At 35.9% G+C, this 23,463-nt stretch overlaps 1 protein-coding gene across 3 annotated transcripts in view; it reads right to left on the bottom strand.

Moving 5' to 3' along the window:
• Positions 1 to 23,463, bottom strand: part of PPP1R13B (protein phosphatase 1 regulatory subunit 13B) — a 67,987-nt gene that overhangs the window by 37,987 nt on the left and 6,537 nt on the right. For all 3 annotated transcript variants that reach the window (XM_077783940.1, XM_021528906.3, XM_077783939.1), the window contains exon 2: positions 4,337 to 4,484. In XM_077783940.1, the coding sequence (XP_077640066.1) occupies positions 4,337 to 4,484 (148 nt within the window). The remainder of the gene's footprint in view (positions 1 to 4,336; positions 4,485 to 23,463) is intronic.

The raw sequence follows: 23,463 nt of genomic DNA, 5'->3' as shown, positions 1-23,463 counted from the left end.
CAGTTTGGGATGTTATCCTAAAGGAGACAGAAAGCAGGTTAAAGTAGTAACAGCATCACTTATGTCACTGAAACAATGAAAAGAAAGGTGGAGCAGCACTAAACATTCTGTGCAACCTGGCTATATGAAACAAATTCAGGAAACAAAGAGGAAGAAGAAATGGACAGTAACACTTAAGACATGGTAAGAACTGAAATCCCCATTCCTTCCTACAGTTTAAATCCTTTAAATCTATAAGAAGTGCTAGAACAAAGGATGATTTTTTATTTCTAATATAATAGTACAAGAGATATTTTCTGAAAATCACTGTTCCTTAAGAACCAAAACAAAATCAAAACAAAAAGAAACACTACAGTTAGATCTTTCCTGGCTGTTCTAGCTTCAGAAATATCTGTCAGTATCTGGTTTCTCAAAGCTATTTCAAACTTTAATTAAAAAACAAATTAAATAGAAGAGAGCATTCTGAGAGTGTGAAGAAAAATTTAAATAGAACATGGATGCAGAGTAATAATAAAAGGCTGGATTCCTACACTTCAGCAACACATACAAAATTATCTAGAGAACATTTATCTTCATGAATAACAAAGCAGAAAACCATGATAAATGCATACATCAATATTAACTGAAAAAACTGCCTTAGATTTTAAGTTGGATCAAGATTCTAAAATATCTTTGAGAAATGAGCTATACTCATTTCCTTTTAAGTAAAAGTTTTAGAGGATGGGCTAGTTTTAAGTATTCCAAAACAAAACACCCTTTAAATCTGAAACACAGATACTGCACCAATGTTTCAGAAAAGAGATGCAAAATTCTTCTGCTGGAGCTACAAATCCACTATTTAGAGGTAAGTTTCAGTCTTCAAAATCTATTTTCATCCTGATTTCAAGGATCCTGCTATGTGAAATAAACACATTTATGCCTCCTCTACATGAAAACCAGAATAAAATTAAATGGATTTTCTCCATAGGGAAGTTTGCTGTTATGTCTGGAATGAGTTTTTCCCTGTTCAGGTTTGCTTACACTCAGAGTAAGAAACTATTTCTTTTACACTCTCTTGCCTCCTATGTTACCACAGTGAGGAATATCTGTTATGACCATTTGCTTGAAGGGCATTCCAGGTGTAAATGAACTGAAAAATTCAGTACTGGGTGGATTTAAAGGTTGTAATCAATTATTTTGAAACCTACTGCAAGCTCCTGGCATTACACCTGTCTTTGACACTCCTTACTGACTGCTATTTGCAATAACAGGGGAATGAGGAAGAACATTCTGGCTTTGTCTCCTGCTACAGAGCATGAGAAATCCTTGCAAAAAGAGTAGGCTTCAAACTGACAAAGCCTGATATATCAGGCGCAAATTGACTTTTTCAACTACTTTTTAATCTCAAGAAACTGGAAAGATGAAGGAACAGAGAATGAAAACCAAAATCAAATGTGAATAAATTAAATGCTTAGGCCATGCAGCTCTGAGAAGAATCATTTTCTTGACTCTAATGCAATCAATATCTAAACTATTTTACAACTCTTGTGAAGCCCTCAGACATTTCTTTGTCACACAAAAGCAAAGAAATGAAAGCTACAATAATAAATAAACCAATATGTTTTCCAACAGCTAAGCTATTGTAATCTTCCTCTGCACTGTAGAAATCTTACATAGTTTTTGAATTTAGTAACATTTTTCTGGAAGAAAATTGGTCTCATCCTCTAAAAATAAAATCAAGTGTTTGTCATCTACTTGTACATACACATTCAAAACAGGAAGACTATTAAAACAGACAGTATTTTGTTAGAGCAATACAGTTTAGAAAGGCTTTTGGGCATGCAAACTGTTATTTGTACCTGATGATAAGATTACAGTCCACAAGCCCCAATGCTTTGAATTTGAATAGACATGCATTATTCAGCTGGGCAACCTAAAAGAAGCTGTGGCTACCTGTAGAGTAGAGGAGTTAAGCACATTCACAAGAGGCCAGGAAGACTCTCTCTTAAGAAGGGAGGTGTAATTTGTCATTTGTGCCACAGGGAGAGACTGCCAGGAAAACAGACCACTCACAGTGTGACTAAATCTAACGTGTTTTTTCAGCCCATGATTTGCAGTATTAACTTTTGTTTTGAATTTTACTTTCCAAAACGTCCTCTGAAAGAACACTTGCAGATCTCTTGAGGATAAGGGTGAGGGATCAGAGACAGTGTAATAATAAATATAAAATATGCTTTTCCACTGGCACAACATGCAACAGTTTTACTGCAAATTGCCTCGCACTTCCCACTCAGAACCATAGTTTAAAGTTTGTTGTTGTAACTGTCACATGTAACTGTTCAGACTCTTGTTTTCTACATCAGATCTCCACTCCAGGCAAAATTATTTTTAAAAATCTCAGTGGAAGAAGTTCAATTTAGGTCTCAGAAGAAGCAGAAGGAAAAATTATCATATATATGCCCAGGTCATTCCACTGAGAAATCTATCTACCCTAGACTTTGGGTCAAGAAGCTGAGGTCAAAGATTTTCTAACATCATCCTACATTTAAGAACATTAAAATAAACATTTGTGCTGAAAGTCCCATCAGAGAGCCTTAAAACCAATGTGCAGGATATAATTTTTGCTGACACAACAGGTCAAAGACCCAGAAACATAAGCAAGTGATGTATTTTTTCTTTCATTCTCTCCAGTATTTTCTATGCTACACCTTCAGTGGACTAGATCTATAGAGTTATCACCTTGCAAATTTAGCAAGTAAAGCTACCTTTGTGAAAGCACCTTCATGTGAGTTTTACCAGAAGCTCAGAACTAACAACAGGTAGAAGCTCTGGGCAGGCCTCTGCTCCTTCACCTAAGTGTCTTTATGTAGATCTCCACTTCAGAAAACTGGGTGAGATTAACAGAAATTTAACAGAATTAACAGAAAACAACCACCTAAAAGCAGACAGCTCCTTATTCTATTCACAGTAATATCCAGATCTCCACTGGCTTTAATGGGATCAAAGAAAGATAATTCTCAGGGCGGATACACAGAAGAGTCTTTATCTCTCCATTGCAACTTCATGGATAAATTCTATTTCCCACTTTATAGAAACTTGTAGCTTTCATTATCTAACACTTAGAGAAATAAAGTATTACACTTGCAAATAAAATATTATCTCAATCTTAAGAGTTATCATAGAAAACCTGTGCTTCTAAGGTCCAAGGTTTGCAAGGTTTAAGTGTTCCAGGAAAATGCTGTGGATCACTTTTCCAGTTTTTAGTCACCCTTTAAAGCTAGTCAACACATTCTTTCCTACACATTTTAAGAAGTACACCTTCAAAGTATTGTGAAAGCAAAAGAATAAATAATATCACATATGACACTTTCACTGACAAGGGGTTGGAAAATATTAGGAATATCCGAGTGCATTTGGAGTCTGCAGATCCATTTTAGAAATCTGTGATGCACTTGGCATCAGAGACTCCATAACCTAAATTTCCAATTTGAAGATGTCTGAACCATTCTTCAAGTTCTGTCCTTAAAGACAAGCTTTCTAACTAAGTGTGTACTGAATTTGTATTCCTAGAATTGCAGGCATACAATTCTTAACCTTTCCCTGGTTCACTCTGTCATCCCACCCACCAACTCTACTTCCATCCATCCACTGATAAATGATAACCTGGCGGTTTGTACTACATGCAACTACAAGAATGCATTTAAAAACACAATCTACCGTGCATGGATTTTGACACATTCCTGAAAAGAACTGCCTGCCTCATGATTCTGTGAAATAACAATTGCAACACAAATAGGATATGGACACTATTACCTGCTCCAAGAGAGGCTGGCAAATCTTTGAGAAGCAATGTTCACTAACAGATGAGAGATACTATGTCCTATTCTGCCATAACACTGTCTGCAGAGCATCTGCTATTCATGATACAGAAGGAAAAAAAAAAATCTATACCCTTTCTTATACCCTTTCAGGTAGTGTTCACATGCTAGCAGTCAGGAAATAGGACTGGAAAGAATGCAGGTGGTGATCTGCACCCACTGACTGCAAAAACATCATCACGAGATTCCCTGCTGCCATTTAAATACCCTCCGTCCTATTAGAAAAACAAACACAGAACACTAACAGGCCTTACACATGCATTTTATAAAATGCTTCATGCTGAGGAAGAAAACAGAAAAGAGTCAAGAATTACATTAATCTCTACAGTTATTTGAGTCACCATCCTTTGTGTCAAAGTCTACTAGATGAAAAAAAAAAAGAGTACAGTATGTAATTGAAATAATTAGTATTGAGAAGTCACTCTTTTTTATAATTGATGCATATATTAAAATCCATTTCCAGTGAACATTTTACTTACCATTTCCACGCCATACTTCAGCCAGATGACAGCTTCCTTCTCCAGGCTCTTTGCAGAACTCCACTACATCACGACAGGTTGTTTCTGGTGTAATTGGAACTTCTGTCAGAATCTGTTCATTGTTGCTCAGAAACACAGTTAATATCATCTGAAAGACATAAGAAGAAAAGTAGCAGAATATTAAAGAAAAAAAAAAAGAGAGACAAACATAAGATTATGGGTAAATATTTTTCCCCCTCTGTAAATGGAAATGTATGCCTAGGATTGGTTACAGCATTCCAAAGTTGTTTTCAGTTTCCTGTACCTTTGGCAAAGTTTTCGTCCTTTTTGGTTTTTTTTGACAGTACATGAAATTGAGATTTTTTTTTATAAAAGCTTGAGTTGAAATGCTTTAGTTCTGTCTGAAAATAAGGTTGGGAAGAAAGTAACAAGTTTCAGCTGTGTTAGATACTTGAAATCATAGCATTCAAATGCTGAAAATAAATTCACACTTTGGCAAAGTAACCAGAAGCTTCAGGACGTACTCAAAGATAAGTATTCCTAAAATGCACTAAATATTCTGAAAGACACCTTACCCTAAGCTCCTGCTTAACATTAAATGAACAGTTTTATACATTCTCTCTGTACCTTAATTCCCATCTGCAGTGACAACACTGTTCTGTAAACGGTGGATGGAAAATAGGGAAGAACATCATGTTTTAGAAGGCAAAAAATACCACAACAGTAAGTGTCCCTAAAGAACACGATAAAGTTACTAACTTTACCTACAATGAAAGCTCTGCCAGATCTTTCCCATAAATAAAACGTGGCGTCACATATTGAGCCTAATAACAGCTCTTCATTAAATGAGCACTCTCCAGGTAAATAAAAGTTGTGCTCCAATTTGCATAGGCAACTCCTAAAAACATTCATAATACTTTTATCCGTGGGACACATTCATCAGCCAGACTGGAGACTGACATTAATAACAGCTAGATACTGAGTAAGAGCAGTCTGTCTACTTTAGAAATAGACACAGGACAAATTCCAAGAAAGCCCAGGCTACAAGCTCTCAGTCTCATCAGTCCTCCAGGCTATTTCAGTCCAAGCTTCTACTCTCCCCCAACCTGCCAAGTCTGCATGCTGTGTCCTGAAGTTTTCAAGTACCTACACTTCAACACAAGAAGCAGCCAACCAGAACTGAAAATACACCAGAATTCACCCCCGAGTTTTTCTAACAGCAGCATAAAGGAAGCCATGGTAAAAGCTATAAGCTAGAGGAAGCTACAGGATGAAGCCAACAGATAATAATGAAAGTGCCCTAACCACCCACTGTAAACAGCTCAAAATATTATTATTCCCCCAACAGAAGATTCAGACAGTCTCAATATTCAGTGACTGTGGTTATATAACAAGTGACTGATGTTGAATCTACTAGTGGAATTTGACCTCGTATTTAAGAAGAAAGAGTCACATACATGAACATAAACCAAAAGGCTTAGAAGAAACCTTAAGAGGTCATCTAATGCAGTCTCTTGGCCTCAGGCAGGATAAACTACACCTGCATTATTCTGCAGAGATGCTTGTCTAACCTGTTCTGAAAAGCCTTTCATGATGGAAATTCCACCACTTCCCTAAGCCATCCACCCCAGAAATCCAGGGATTCCTGTTGCAAGAGGAAGTTTCTTAAAGTCTAGTTAAAGTTTTCCTTACCACCATATAAACCCCCTAGTTCTTCTAGCCACAGGGGAAATAGAAAACACATATTTTTCCTCTTTTTCCCTCCTCAGTTAAATTTAAAGAACGTGCAATATGTAAGTAAATTAAGTAACTTAAATTAAACACCAGTTTAACAAAGCTACTAGTGCCAGTGTACCAGTTTCCCCATAGCACTCAATAGTAGTTTCAGAACAAAACTCAAACTTTTGGAACTTTTTGAGAATACCACGAGACCATGGCCTTACTGCCTTTTATGTGTAGAAGACCTCTTTTCTTGGTATCAAAGGATATACAGAATGTCTTAACATCTTGTGACTTTACATGGTTTCCAGGTTTTGATTTCCTTATTGCTGTAAAAGCAACACTAGCCCAGAAAACTTGTTTTATGTCTTAAAGATTATATATCTGCAGACAAACTGAAAGAGGAAGAAAGCTTTGTAGATGTTATCCTATTTATCTAAGTCACTTCTCCATAAATTCCAATCTCAAGCACTACATAAACTCACAGTCCCCGTGGCAATACGAGGACAAAGTCTGCTGTACCTGACTCCCCCAGCTCAGAGGGCAGCAGTATTGTCCTCTGCAAAGCTGGGTGGCACAGTTTCAGCCCAGGGAAAGGTATCTCACTAATGAGGAAGCAAGGTGCTGCAGCCAACAATTGGCGTAACACTCTTCAAGGAAACTTGGCTGAGTAAGGATTTGTTTATAACAGGTTGAGTAATACTAAAGGAACTGAAACACTGTGCTGCAAAACAAATATCCCCAAACATACACAGCAAGACTCAGAATATTGAACATTATTACCATGTTTATAATATATATATTGCAATATTAATTATAATTTCAAGTCAATGTCATACATGTCCCTGTTTCTAGTGGGAATGGGTAAGAATCAGAGGTACTACATGGTGATAAAATACAAATAAGCATTGATGGAGCCTGGAAATTTGCTGCTGAGGAACAAAAGTGAAGCATACACATGAAATACCCAAGTACACCCACTGAAGTAAACCAGTTACACACACACAAAAAAAAAAAACATTCTTCACCACATATTATGACACAAAAGAAATTATAAAGTCTTATTTCTCATTTTAAATTATTTCTAAATGGGAGCAGCTGAACAAAACCTATCTTGTAAAATTGTGACCATACCATTGTAGCATTTCTTTCATCATCTCTCAATTCACAGTTTTTAATATGACCCACAACAGGATCAACCCACTGCTCATGAGCAAATCACTTCAGGGATTCTAAATCATGTATTTTTTCCACAAGCTCCAAACCTTACACTTCTTCCTTCTCAGCACACATATGGGTATTAACTGTTACTCCCCTCTATGGCTCCTGCTACCAAACCAATGGCTTGATTCCAATTTTCACAAATTCTTGTTTCTTTTCACTCAGGCTTTTTTTTTTTTTTTTTTTTTTTTTTTTAACCGTCATGCAAACCCTAGTGTATCCCATTACATTTCAGGTGTTTTTCCCATCACATAAACTACAGCAAACCTCCCAAGCTGGCTTCCAAACTACTGTCATCTCACTTCTCAGCTGATAGGTGACCTCCTCCTAGGACTTGGTATCAGTATTCTACCCAAATCTTCTAACAGATCCCTGTCTAATACTTGCACACATTTCTCTTAGCATGGTCTCTCTCCTTCATCCATTTCTTCTTCAAACCATACTTCATGTATTATTTAAAGGACACATTTCATCATCCCTGCAGTCTCTCAAGGAGACAGAAACCTACAAGAACATTTTCCTCACTTATTATCTCACCTCTTTCTACAGTTGAATAATGTCACCTACAAAAATTTCAGTAGGCATCACTCACACAGATGATAGTTTTATCTATCTAGATCTGATCTCCTGCTAAGAAAACTGAAATACTGGCAATCTTCAGTTGACTCTTATGAATGCCTAGCTGTCAATTCAAGTTTTATGAGGCTGTAACACAGTCCTTAGCCATGTTTCTCCAATGATTCTCTAGACTTCATTCATCATAACACACAGGTACCTAATCACCCTCAGCTGCAGTATAGACATCTTTGACACAAATCATTTTCTCAGTCTTCTGTCTCAGGTCTGTCTCTACTTTTCCTGTACCGTATGTAAAACAGTGTTTTCTCCCATAAAGTGGTCTAGCTAATGATGTCAGTTTACAAACTTGCAAAAAAGCGTTTTCCAACTTTTCGCTGCTGTGCCTTTTTCACTCATGACAACTAACACAACAAAAAATCACCCTTCATGCCTATAGCCTTTACCCAGCTGCCTTTCTGTGTCAGTCCTGATAAGCACAATTTATTTGTTTTCACTTTCAATCTTCTTTCTTATCACTTTTCCCTCTCTATCAAGACATTCATGTTGAATCGGCCCTTTACACCTGTTTCTTCAGTGTTGTCCACCATGCCTTATATGCACCTGCAAAGCAACCTCATTATTTTCCTTGGAAATCCTCCTTTGCTGCTCTGGCTAGAAAAACACATGAGACACAAGTCTAAGTCATTAATACACTGAACATTGCTGCCAGTGAGGTGATAAATATTGTTTTGTCTCCTTAGACTTCAGTAACCATCCAGTTCATTGCTTTCTTATCCCTAACCAAGATTCCAAGAGCTGTGCCAGAGATACATTCAGCTTGTATACCACGGCAGAGATCTCACTAGTCACAACTAAATGCCTTACACACAACTATACAGAAACAAATCATCTTTCAAATGGGTCTGATGGCCTTTCTTCTAAATGAGCTTGCCCTGGCTGTCCTAGAATCCACCTCGAGGGTTTTGCTATTTAAGTTACACTCCCCTAGTACAGTGTGCAATTACTTATGACTGGAATAAAACTAGATTGCCACCCTAAAAGCAGCTGATGTAGCATGTTGATTCTTAGTTAAGGTGTGGTCTAGAAAATTCTAACTGCTGAACAAAGTCTTTGCCTCACCATTTTTCCACAATTTTACTGAAAAAAACCCAACCTTTTCTTCATCTTCAACTAGTGAATTAAAAAAGTATACAGTTAAGTAAATCCTCTTTAACACTTTTTGTGGAGACAAGAACTACCTCTCTTTCAACTACTACCTCATGCTACCAAGACCCAAAACACTGCAGATTGCTAAGAAATAAAAACTGTACACCTCTACCTCCATCACCTGATGCCCAAGCTAATTTACTAAGTCAGGCATTTCCTGATATCCTACTCACACCAAATTGAGATATTTAAGCTACCGGAAAGGAACCAGACAATACTATTTCAGGACATGCCGAAACATTAGAATTAAAAACAAGTTTAAAATTATTTTCTTACAGCAATATTGGTGTATTCTACTACAAAAAAAAGGGAAGTGAGGCCTGTGGCTGAAGATGGTGAACTATTCAGCTGGCCTTTTATTTTCTGTAAAACCATTTTTAAACTTAAATCCATGTTTCCAAACAAAACCAGAGCTCCTGGAAAAAACTCATCTGAAGATCATTACTTTTCCTGAATGTAATTTTATGTCCATAATTTAAAAAAGAAAGACACGTATAGGAAAGTTTAGAAGCAAGATCACTCCAGCAAAAATCAAAGGTTAAGAAAAAACACCCCTACATCCCAAGAAAATGAAGATGATGAATTTTTCTTTGTGCTATCTATTACTCTTATGACTCAAATTTAGAAAGTCTACATGATGTTAAAGATAGAGCAGATAATAGATAATTTTTTGAAAAACTTTTGTCAATTTAAGAATTATCAAACATATGACTGTGATTTAAAAACACACTGGATTTAATATGGCTAAAGTCATATACTACTGTTCAGTCATATTAGACTCTCCCTTTGCCTTTTTTTTAATCTTTAAACCAGCCTAGAACTTTCACTGTGTGAATGAACAAGAACAAAAAACCCTTCTCTTCTCGCAGATCACTGAACAGACATTTCAAATACAAGGCTGACACACAATGAACTTAAAGTACAAAACAATTTCTGATAGAAATGCCAACTTCAATCCTTCTGTTTCACAGGAAGTGGAAGGCATTATCTTCTCACCATGCATTTTCTCCTTACAAAGAGTTCCTAAACATTCATTCATGATCTAGCAATGCTTTGCCATTTCAGAGCTTTTAGAGTGCCTACAACTCCAAGTTCATAACAATCAGTGAAGACAAGACTTGTTCAAAGTGAATTTCTCTATAATAGTAGAGACCAGAATTTTAACAACTTGTCTCAGCATTTTAAGAACTTCTGTCCCCGATTTTGCTAACTCAGGAGTCCCAGGAGTTTGCTACTACAATACAGTTTTAAGTGGAAATTCCAAACCCATATCTTGCTGAAATGTCATAATCCCATCAATCAAATAAGAACTTTGAGTAAGACTATGGATTTCAACTACTAGAAAAATTACAGAATGAGAGACAAGCAAAATGTGAATACTTATAAAAATCATCCCTTTGGTGATGAGATATATTAATATGTACAACCTTGCATGTAGAATGGTCAGGAAAAAAGTTACAAGTTATCAATTATCTCATGCAAGTTTGCTTGTCTGGGATTCACACTATTATATAAAACTTCCATCAGCTACACTTGTAGAAATTGTAGTTGTACATTTCAAGCATTAAAGCAGAGTTTTAATTTTTGTTGCAATAGGAACACAGACCTTTTTATGATTACAGACTTAATTAGGTAAAACTTTAAGCAATTACATTTTAAAAACCCACAGACTATGAAATTTTAACCACAGAACTGTTTGAATTAAAGCCACCTAAAGATCCTTTCTCAACTCAAGTCATGAGTATTTCTTTATACTACTGGGATTTCAGGATAAACAAATCCCAAATAAATCTCTGATGTTATTATGTGGAAACCCCAGAAAATAGTAGTAAAATCAAACAATTTAACTTCTCTGTATTAATAAGAAACATTTCAAATCCATCTAATCAACAAGTTATTCACCAGCATGCTTTTCCCAATAATTATTTATCTTCAGAATAAAGCTGATATTTTTAAAAATAAATCTGTTAAAGAATTTATTGCAGTATGTTTATGAGCCTTAATTCAAATTAAAGCATCAGGACACACAGCAAATTTACTATCAATTACTGTGGTTTTCACCAGAAGATTTCTTTCCTCTAACATCTTGTATCCATTCCCCATATTTGGGGTGAGAAATTACTGCAATCAATTTCCATATTTCTAAACAGCTTTCCTCACATCCTACTCACATTCACGCTGTGTAAACTTAAAGTTCAGGACAAAATTTAAAGCCCAGTGATGCTTTTGACTGTATTAGTAAAATTCACAAAGGCAGTGCAACTAACAGACTTCAGCTTGCACAGAATAAAAAAATGAGCAAAATTTTCTGCCAAAATGTAGACTTGTGAAACCAATAGTTTCTTACTATACTTTCAAATTTGAAGCCAACTGCTTCCATATGGCCTGCAAAAGAATCCATAAAACTGGGAGTGAATCTCACACACAAAAAATTTAAAGTATTCAGCTATGGGCTACTAACAAATATTAAAACCTTAAATTTTACTACTAGTAAACTCAAGCATTCATGAGGTTACTCAAAAATATGAACAAGGTCATATTATTTATGGTCAACACTTTTGATCAAATCTGAAAAGTTCATGTTGCCTAAATGTACTTCAATATACTTATCTCACAAAAGCTTTTTTTTTTTTTGCATCAGCTCATACGCTAGTTACATTAACCTGCTATTTTGCAATCACTAAAAAAAAAATGGATCCATGTTGATATCCACATTCACCATACTCTGCACTAGACAACCTGCCCACAGCCAGAGAGTCATCAGACAATAGTTGTGCATAAAATTACTTCTTTTGCTGAAGCACAGGAGTAATTTTAATTAAGTATTTAACTCCTCTTACCGAGGAGTTTAACTCCTCTTTTAGAAATGTAGAAGTATAGATTTAAAAGAAAATCTTATAAAAATGTAGGGAAATCTTGTTTAGGGCCTACATGTTGTGAAGGCTTTTACAACTGACAGAACCACAGATATTTCCTCTAGGGACTTCCAGGGTTTTGCCTTGCCCCCTTCACGAGCTGTCATATGCAATAGTAGGTGTTCAAAAACCTACACCTATCTGGTAGTTATTTGCTGAGGGGATACTTAGGACACTTTCTTTTCTTGGACAGAAAAAGAGCTACAGCATCATTGTAGATCTGGAATCTGAAGCCTCTTTCTCCTGCAGTGGCAGGGAAATAAGCCAGCATTTTTGTAAAAGGAGCGAGACAGCAACTATCATCAGCAAGACAGATCCACAAACTGTTAAATGAAAGGTACACAGCAGTTAAATGAAAGACTTCCAGAACTCTAGGAAAATCATACCTACTGAAAACAATAGCCAACTAAGAGTTCACTTGTGGAAACAACAAACAACCTACAGACTACAGGCTGTGAGAAGCAAGATATCAACAGAGCTAAAAAAACAACTGACCTAATAAATGTTAAGTTTCTGGTATCTGCCTAGGACAGAAGAGTGACATCATTTAGGCATTATAATCCTGCATCAGATTTTAGACTACATTTTGCTATATTAGAAATCAGAGTCAATCTATAGAAGTGAACGACTGCCAGATCTCCAGACATTATCTTTAGGGAAGCTGTTTGTTATTTGTTAAAACACTGTAATACCTTGTTTTAGATTCAGACAGTTCTGCTAAAATCAAGCAGAAGCAGAGATTTACATAAAATTTAAAAGGTGGGCAGTAAGCTTGTAGCTACAGCAGGGGAAACTGAGTACAGCTTAAAAGGGATAACTGAAAGAAAAGAAAATAAGAGATTGCATTACATATAAAACTGCTATTTTAGAAGAATATCTGTCCAAGTGCAATATTTATCATCATCAGCTAAAGCAACACAGCCTGAAGTTAAAGAAATCTATAAAACGTGCCTCTTGTGATGTTTTCTAGTGGAAAATATAATTTGGCACTTGCTACAGAATGAGTTCAACATCCCTGCATCATATTATCTTTTGGCTTGATTCCTAAATTGCTACATCTGGAGGAACAGCAAGAGATCTTGTTGTTGCTCCTTGACGCAAATAATTCTACCAAAGGACTGTCAAGACACTGGTTAACACGTAAGAGACTTTGGAACACAGGGATAATTCTAGGTACACTAACAAGTTCTGGCTGATAACATTGCTCCATCAGGCAACACAGATTAAAAATGGACTTTTATTATCCCCAAAACAAGGCTCTGAAATTTTGCTTTCTTTCACTGTTTAAAAGACAATGGGCTCTATGCTATCTTTTCATGATATACACAATTATTAAAAGGTGGAAGCTGGAGACTCTTCTTGAAAGATTTTCTGCTCTGATCAGTTGATGCTTACAAATGTTCACGATAATTCAATACTTAAGTTCTCACCTTGAAAATTCATATTACATGATTTCTTATGGGAAATGGGTCTTAGCAACCAAGAGCAGAAAACTGATCAAGCAGCTCTGAAGTTCCAGCGATTTTTTAATACTTGCTGTCTTCATTAAGGATACTCTTTTTTATATTCTGGAATGTTTTTTTTCTGTGAATCTTCAAATTATGAACTTCATCTAGTACTACCTGCCTAATTTCAATGAGATTTATCTAAAGCATCTTGAAACAAACCAATAAAATCAGCTATCAAAATTTTATTCTGATTAATTAAAAAGTAAAAAAAAAAAAATTCCAATCTATTTAAGAAACTAGCAAATAACCCAGATATAACACAGGATTTTGGAAGTTGATAAGGCCTATAAATATGAATATTCCTTAAACAGTGAATTCCTACTAAAGTCTCAGAAAACTGCAGCGATTGCTACATTTGCAAAATGCAAATGCACAAAATATTACTAATATACAGGAAAGGTCAGAAGGTTGGAGGACAGCAAGGCTCCAGATCAAAACAAGGCTGCACTGGTGCAGTGATCTTTCCAATTGTCCATAAACCCCACCACTTTATTTAACAAAATATGAACATGATGCTCATAGTTCACTATTCTTCACATCCTCAGGTCAGGGTCCTCCAAACCAAACGGTTCAGAGTTATGTGGGGACCCCCAGCACAAGGTCAGGTGTGGCCTCAGAGCACCTCGGGAAAAGGATGAAGGAACCACTGTGGCACTACAACTGCATCTCATCGTACAACATCCCACACATCACTTAGTTCTAATGTTCAGAGATCTAAATCTTTCACATCTGACAGGGTAACCAGTATGCCACACCTCTAATGCATCACAAGCTTGCTAAAACAGTCCTAAAGTATAAGCTGCCCATTCCATTTCATCAAATGATGAGATATAAATAACATATTAAAAATACTCTTAAATATTTTATTCTCAAAATAATTAAGGAAGACATGGCTGAAGAACAACATAACTGTAGTGCTGTAAAATTCACAGTACACACGAATAAATTAAATAATAATAAATTATATAAATATATATATATATAAATTATATATAAATAATAAATTAAAACCAAAACTAAATGAATTCAAGATGACTCAGCTTCAGAGATCCTTTTATTACATAATAATCTAAGCTGGAAAGTCAGGGGGAAAAAAAAATTGTGTTCACTAAAATGAAAGGTTTAAAAAAAAAAAAAACACCCAAACCAAAGAACCGCACACAAACAAAAAACTCCCACTTGCAAACCCAAACCAGAAAAAAACACACACACAGAAAACCCCATGAACCCCAAACTCCACACAAAAGGACACCCTCCACCAAGAATCAAGAAACAGATGATAGATAAGAAAGACAAAAAATTTAGTATTTTACTTTTATTAGGGGGGGATATGGAGCAAAGTCCCATTCAAGCTTTTTTGCATATTGGAATTGGCAACACTGCAATTTACTTGGAAAGAAAGCTCAGTCTGACAACACCAGGCAAAGGTGAAGAGCAGAGCTCAGTGAGAGTTTCAGTCAATTTTCCTGAAAGAAAACAAACTTCAAAATCCACATTTAACAGAAGTGTCTCACTGAATTTGTACCATAGAACCAAATGTTCCTAAATTATTAAAAATATTTTGGCCAAGGTTAAGGACAGGGAGGTGCTGATGTTTCTACAGTCTTGTGTTCGACCTTGTCAACAGCTACAGCAAAGTCATCCAAAATCCACTGAATTCCAGAAAAGCCTGACCTATCTACTGCATTGAAAATCATCCCACTGAAAAGCATAGGATACAAAGACAGGCATTTGTATCTTTTTTTACAAACAGTTCAACAAAATATGAAAAAGACACCCCATCAAACAAAAATCATCCCATTGAAAAAGCATAGGATACAAAGAAAATCATCCCACTGGAAAAGCATAGGATACAGACAAGCATTTGTATTTTCTTTCACAAACAGTTCAACAAAATATGAAAAAAACACCCCATCAAACAAAAAAATCTAAACCACAAACCAAACCAAAACCAATCAACATGGTATTTTTACTAAAGATTATGCTTTTTGCCAAATAATAAAGGTGATCTGCAGCACCGATGATAATTTTATCATTTTGCAAACAAGGAACAATTTCTACAAAATCTACAGACACACAACCATATGTAGTGTTGTAAACAGAACCAGCACTATTCCTTCTCCTTCATTTTCAGTAGTGTGAATGCAGAAAGTACTACCATAGCTTTCCTCCACTAAGCAGGAAGTATTAACAAAATACTAATTGTTTAGTTCATTGCTTTCAGGGAAAACCAGCCATTCAATCTTAGATGTAAAGATGTTATCGGGCTTGGTAAAAAAAATAGTAAATGAAAAGTGAATACATCCTTGGGGATTCAACAGGCAAGCCAGCAGAATTTTCCTTCCATCAGACTGGAATAACTCTTTCCAAAACATTTCTTTAGTTTTAAGGTGGCAGATTTAAAAATTAAAGCTGTTGTTTTATACTTGGAAGTCCACTTTGGTTGAATCAAAAACTAGCAATATTAAATCAAGCTACGCAAGAATTAAAATTTTAAGGCATTTTATACACAGAAGAAACTCATATAAGGCAAAAATCTCTGATGTTCAAGTAGAAATCACACACATACACACATCTAATCCATTATAGTCACTGGTTTTACAAAAAGAAATCCAAAACTGTTAAGATTACAGTAAATAAACAAAAACCAATGTAGTCCCACCTTCTTTTTTATAATTCGGTCCTTGTTCCACTGTTTAGATTTAAGTCCAGTGTTTTTCAGTAGCCAAGATTTCCCTTTTGATGCTTTTACAATATTCTGAAGAACCATCCTTAAAATATTCTTCATGTGGACAGTTTTAAATAGCAGTGAATATAAAAGTGTTGTGTAAAGCTAAAACCTAATAACAGTTTCTGTGCAACAACTACAGTGAAAAACTACTTAAATGGAGTATTTTTGGTCTGTTGGCACATGAATTCAGGCAGTAATGACGAGCAGTGATAAGATGTTCTAAAGAAACAAGACAGGCCACAGTTGTGACAGGAACAAGATAGGCTAGATCAAGTTTCACCTAATTAGGCAAGGTTGCAGTACAGGAATTCTGCTATCCTCTCATTGTGCAATAGTAGTCTTTGTTGTTATTATAATAATGACAAACAGTAAGTATTTCTCTTAAATAAGTTTATATGTAAGACTGTCTCAAAAGACACAGAAGTCATTTTCCTGTTGAAGGGGCAATGATAGGAGCAGAAGTCCTAAGAGCAAATGATGCTAACAATTGTCAAAAGACACTTCCATGACACGTTTTCTTAAATCAAAAGAATTTTTAAATAGAACAACCAGCTTAAAAACAACACCACCATATATTTATGCCTAAAAATACTATCATTCAGGCACTTTCCATTCTTGGCAGTCTGTCTTCTTGCTGGACATAATTCAAGCAGCAGAGAATATAAATTGTAAACTATGTTTCTGACTGTCTCATCATGTTAAGGGACAGCAAATGTTTATCATCTTCCTGTCAGCACTGTACAGGATTGGGCATGGGGAACAGGCAGTGCAACAGCACCAACAAGGCATTCAGCCCTTACTCTACAACTGCAGGAGCAAAGCAAAATTCTGCAGCCTGATCCATTCCCTTCCTAGAGCAAATGGAGAGAGGAGGGACCTAAGGGTAAAAACAAAACAAAACTAATGCAGACAAACTGACCCACACTACGAAATTTCAGCAGAACCAGACAACCCATCCGTCTCAGAGCTACCAGCCACATTTTGTGTAACACATTGCACATTAACTACAAGAACATAAAAGTATGGAGCTCTCAACTTTGTTTGTGAGTCACAGAATTTTTGCTTTACCCTTCCCTAGCCGCAGCAGCAGAGCAGACAAAGCTAATGAGATACTTTATTTTATGTGCTTTGACATTCAGAATCAGGACTGTCCTCCCATGAAGCATTTTGTCACTAACAAAAGCATTGTGATCCCATGCAGTATTCTTCCTTCCTGCTCAGCAAACATGTACCACGTTGAGAGATTTATTGAGAATATCATTGGTAGAATAGTGTCAGATGTTTAAAATGCTGTAACTTAAAAAATTAACCTGTTAGCAACTAAGAACATTTTAAATAAATGAGAAACTCAAGGTTATTTCTTAAAAGGGAAGGGTTGTTTTACTTTAGGAAGGATGGAAAAAATCTAATCTGGTTGCTCTCCAAAACCAGATTGTGTCTTGATCTGCCAGAAAAACAATCTATCACATGAATAAATATTTGAGAAGAAAAGCTGGGCCTGTTTTAACACATACTGTGCCACTCTTTCAACCATGGCTATAGTCTGGATCCTTCTAAACTGACCACCAAATTTATAAAAGCCTTACTTAGGAAGGCAAGACAGGCATGCAGGCCAGCAGTATATGGGAGGGAAACACTAAATCCTGTCATATCTATTGGATAACTGAGTTCTTTCAAAAGAAGAATAGAACTAAAATAAACATGTGTCACTGGATTTCCTTTTCATCCTGTCGTTCCCTCCTGAAATAACTGAAAACATCTGTGTGTAATTTGTTAAATCAGAGAAATAATAAAACAAATACAAACACAGGGTAGCCCCTTATGTTCTATGAAAGTAACATCTCCACACTGAGTACCTGATCCAGTGCAGGCATTTGGCTGCTTTAGAACTGTTACTGTCAGACAGGTAAATACAAATCTCGGGTATATCTAGAGAGAAAATAATACTAGTCTCTGGTTGCTTAATGTATCAGCCTCAAAATTCTAAATTAAAGAAAGAAGGGGATTTTCCTTACTAAAATTTCAGGAAGTTTTGAATGTTTTAAATGAAGGAGGTAAGATACATGCACTATTTCACTGACATAAGCTGTTTACCTATATTAAATGCAAAAAAATCCCATGTAAGATCCAAGAAGTCTTGCCCTGTATGACAAAGCTCATATGTAGCAAATCTCTATACCTGCAGACTATGTAAATCACTCAGCAGAAAAGTAATTGTAGCCTGTGATCCCACTAAAGCACTTCAATATTAACAAACTTGTGATCTCTGAAAACTACGTGGAATGACACAGGAAAAAAGGATATAAAGAAAATTCAAAAGTCTAATTCTCTAAAATGTATACAACTTTGCATCAAACACCTACACAGAATGGAAAACTACTGAATATAAAGCTATACATGAAAACTGATAGGTGAGCAGCTAAGAACACTTAGTGATATAATGAACAAGTAAGAAGAAAAGCAAGAGTTCACAAGGAATATAACACCATCCTGTATGCAGGGTAGCAATAACTTTAAATTAAGGCTTATTTGTTTTATTAACTTTTGTGTCACTTTGTCAACCTATTTTACTCCTTCACTATTGTCACTTCTCTCCTCTTGCTATATAAGCCATGCTGTAAATGCCAAATGTGCAAATGTACAATTTTTTTAAACATGCTTAACTACAAATATGTATGATTGCACAGAGGCTCTCTAAGCTAAGCTTCTCCACGTTTGTGGAAAATTAATCTAAACAGACACCTTAATATTATATCCAGATGAAAATTAACTTCCTATAATTTCCATCCAAGACTTAAAAAACCCCAAACATCTTGAGGTTTTTTTATATGTATTCTCTTTCTGTTTCTACAGTAGGATTAATCAAAAATCCATGGATCATACTGTGAAAAGTAAAACATAAACAAACCCCCATAAACAATAATAACAAAATTAATTTTTAATTAATTTTTAATTAATTTTCATAAATCATTATAAATTAATAACACTTAATGAGACAGGTACCTAGGTTTACGTATCACTTCCACTTCAGTAAACTGACAACCAAGTTTAGGTATTTCTTAAGCCTATTGCACAAGGTAAAAACCTGATGTTCCATTACACTAACAACTGTACACTCAATCACCTACGAAGAGAATGAGTTTTGGGTTTTTCCTTTTTCCCATATGAGGTTGGAGTGAATGGAAGGGATTTTACAATCTGATCTCCAAAAGATGTTAGAAACTCAGTGGTACCCTTAAACCCACAGGAAACCAGACTGTTTATTCCAGTATGACTACAGATACCGATATATAAAGACATACAGATCTACATGAAAACACTCATATTTTTGCTTTCTTTCATATATTTCATATATGAAGGAAAACTGCACTACTTAACAAGAAGAATCACTGAAATACTTTGTCCCCACTTCAGGTGTGGGCAGGGGGAGGAAGACAAATTCAGACACATCAGAACACTCATCCCTCAGCACTGCAAGAAAAGAGGCTGTTGAAACCTCAGTACTTGAAAAATTTCTAAATAATTGGAAAGATAATAAGGGAAAGCTGACCAAAAGCTTTTTCCTGCTCAGAAAAGATAAGGGCAACTACATGCACACTCCAGATCAAGCTTCCTTATAATTTTGTGTCAAAGCTTCTCAGTTCTTCAGAACTGAGAGAGAACTGAGCAGTATTTGGTAGCTTCAGATGGCTGGGGGAAGGGTGTAGCAGCAAATGGGGGTAATCCAGTAATGCCTTGAAGACTCAAATCACAGATTTGTTAGGTTGAATGTTATAAAACACCCATATACACAAAAATACCATATTAGAAACATTGTACAGCAAATCCTCTGATTTAGTGTGTGTTCTATGTCCCTTAAAGTGCTTTTTTAGGTTATAATTTTGAACCATAAACACAAGAATTCCTCTGTCAAAATATTCTACAGGTTGGTACACATGAAAGTGGATCCAATTTAAAAGTACTTTATGTTTAGCTAAAAATGAGTAAAACTAAAATACGTGATATGTAAATTAAATTATTCCAATGTAAATACTGAATTGGATTTCAAAATCACACTGGGGTAAGCAGAACAGTTTATAATTCAGAATTTAAACGGATTTAACCTCCTTCACAACTTTACCTCCTATCACTTTGACAAAAACAAATACTCTTGCTCTCCGCCATCTGCGGCTGGGGGAAAAAGGTAAACATAAAGTACTGCAGTCAGGAATTTGGCAGGAAGAGAGCACTGCAAACAAGAATTGAAATTTATTTGTTTGACTGTAAAGCTTGGATATATATAGCACCTTCCAATATCCAACAAACCCTTGCTGAAGTGTTAATAAGTAACAATAAAATGACAGCTATACTGTACTATTATTTAAACCAAAAAAACTATTCAGAAGAAGGACTGAAAAGATTTCCAAGTGGCATGGGCTAGAATAGACTCAAATCTATGTGATATGGTTTCAAAATAATTGCATTGAACCTGACATGATTTAGAAGTGTAAAGGAGGTCAAGCATTACAGATCTTTTTTCCACAATCAGAAGTATTTGATTCAGACTTGCAGCTAAAATTGACTGAAACTTAGATGACTTGGGACAATAAAACAGTACATTAGGAAATTAAGCATCAGGCATGCTGAGACATTCAGAGCTGCATGCAGAGATGAAGCTGCACACAGGGAGGAGTTTCAGAGTTTATTTTTACAAGACACTGTTTCAAGAACTCAGTCATCTCCCAAACCATACCTACAGTCCAACTGTTTGGTGCCTGAATAGTAATTAACCTGTTCACTAGTCTGAAAAATCATTCAAAATTTCAATTCCAAGAACTTGAATTTTAAATACACAGCAGTAAAATCTAACCCCTTCTCTGTGGATATATCTGAATAGCAACTTTAACACTAAGAACCAGGTCTGACTAATTTGACATATATATTTGAATAAGTTAGGTATCTAACATACCCATGTAGCCTAAAAATTATCTTGTAGGATTTGTAAGCAATGGCTTCACAGATGCTTTCTCAGATGCCCAAACAAGTTAGTTAAGCTGTCAGTGGGTAACAGTTTCAGTCAAATAACCACTGGTTGAACCATTTAAACTTGTTAGGGATACTAGTTTCCTATGCTGTCCATTCCAACACATGGTTTATGCTCTGGCTATCACATTATTCTCTCTGTGAAACACTATCAGCCTGCCAACCATTTTACACACATCAATTATACCATAACAATGTGAAAATATTCTCCTTACATTTTATCTTTTCAAAGGAAGTGACTGAGATATCAGTAACATTTATTAAAGACATATTATGACAATGTTTAGTATTTAAGTAATTTGAAAACCCTTCTGTCTAGGTAGAATTAATTGAGGACAGATTTTGACCATCACCCTGGTTAAGATTTCAGAAAATACTCGGATGCACTTTCCTTATAAAATAGTAAGCATGGGGGGAGGAGGAGGAGATAAGAAAAAAAGTTGAATTATGTTGAAAATACCATTAGTATGTTGAAAGTATCATCTGCAGAGCAGCAGAAAGAGTACCAACAGTTGCAGTACTGTCTCGAAACATAAATTAGACTAATTGCATTAGGAAACAGGATTAGGAAAAGGATTTTCTCATGCAAAAATGCATTCAAAGTATGTCTTCTCAACTTAAACTGTACCTGTTACTATACACTAAGACTTTACTTAGCTTCCTAGAAAAAAAAAAATTATGCACGTAAGCCTGTACTTAATGGCTGTGGTAACCTTGCCAGTCTCAAAGCACTCTGTTTCTTTCCCTTTAAACACCAGAGAGTAATGCAGGCAAGAATTTCTCCACATGTTAATGCACCTCTGTCTACTTTTTTCATCTAATACAGAAACTCTCAACATTTCTCGGCTATTCACCTTACTAGGTCTGGTCAGACACATTCTGGATTCAAGGAGAACAAGGCTTACTGCTCTCCCAGTGTCCAACTGGCTCCCAAGAGATTAGAACATAGAATTAATTGAGATGCAAGCCAATGCATTGTGCTTATGAGCATGGGATTTGGGACTGGAGAGACTCTCCTAGATTAGCTGGCAGAGACCTTAGATATTCACTGTTTACTTGTTCTGACTTCAGAGAGCAGGGAAATTATGTTCTTTGCCATTCTTGGACATAGATCTAGATGCTTTTGGTATGAATCCATCTCCCCATCCATATTCATTCACCACCATGGATTCATTTAAGGCTACAAGATCCAAACCTAAACTGATAAAACTGATAACATCCTTCCTGCAATCTACACACTTCTGCCCTTTCTTGTATTGGTTCCAGGGCTTATCTGACCCTGCACTGAGCCAGTTTCAGATGGTAGAGAAGTATCCTGGGGGAAAAAAAAGAAACAAAGGAATAATAATAAAAAAAAAAAGTAATGGCAAACAACTTCCTGCTGAGTTTGCAAACAGCTCAGCACAGAAACAGATAAATACCAGAGAAAGACAACACAAGGGAGGGGGCAGCAGGGATGCAGGACTTCAGCAACCCCTGCAGTTACATCCATTTCACCTACACAAAACTGAAGCCTCACTTTCTTCCCCCATTCTCAATTTATAAACAAAAGTTTAATCATGTGAAAACTGAAATCCTTTTGTCAAACAGACATAAGGATACATGGGTTAAATACAGCGTCTGCAACATATGCAAGTTTAGATGAGATTGCTTCCTGCTGGAGTTGGAATTCTTAAATAAAATATTTTATAGCTACTCTTCACACATAAATAGAACTCTGCTGCTAAGCAAAGCAGTGAACTGGAAACTAAAAAATCTTAATTGTACTTCCACTAGCAAAGAACTAGGCTAGAATACACTATGAATCTAAGGAAATAATGGTCAGAAATCAGAAGGAATGCAATACTGCAACATGAGGGGTGGGAAATGATGATAGACTAGCAACTGCCAGTTAAGCTTTATTGGTTTTCCATTTGTGTCCCAACTTTATATTTGTTTCTCAAGATTTCCTCAAAGACCACATATTTTACCAAAAAACCAATATCCCTTACTTTTTCCCATTTCAGAGAAAATGTAAAGTGTTACTGGGTGTGCAATAAAGATGTGGAAACTGGTGAAACCATATTTTGTCTCTGAAGTAACAACGTTACTGCACTGCAGAGACTTCAGTTTCACCTCACTGCTCTAATCACCTGTTCAAAACACATTGCCTGGGGTAGAGCTCCAGCATAAACTAAACTGAATAAACAAAAATACTTGAAAAGAGAGATTCCACTTGCCCATCGC

This window comes from Lonchura striata, chromosome 6 (assembly GCF_046129695.1).
Source record: "Lonchura striata isolate bLonStr1 chromosome 6, bLonStr1.mat, whole genome shotgun sequence".
Lineage (NCBI taxonomy): Eukaryota > Metazoa > Chordata > Aves > Passeriformes > Estrildidae > Lonchura > Lonchura striata.
This window is presented reverse-complemented; position numbering and strand designations above follow the sequence as displayed.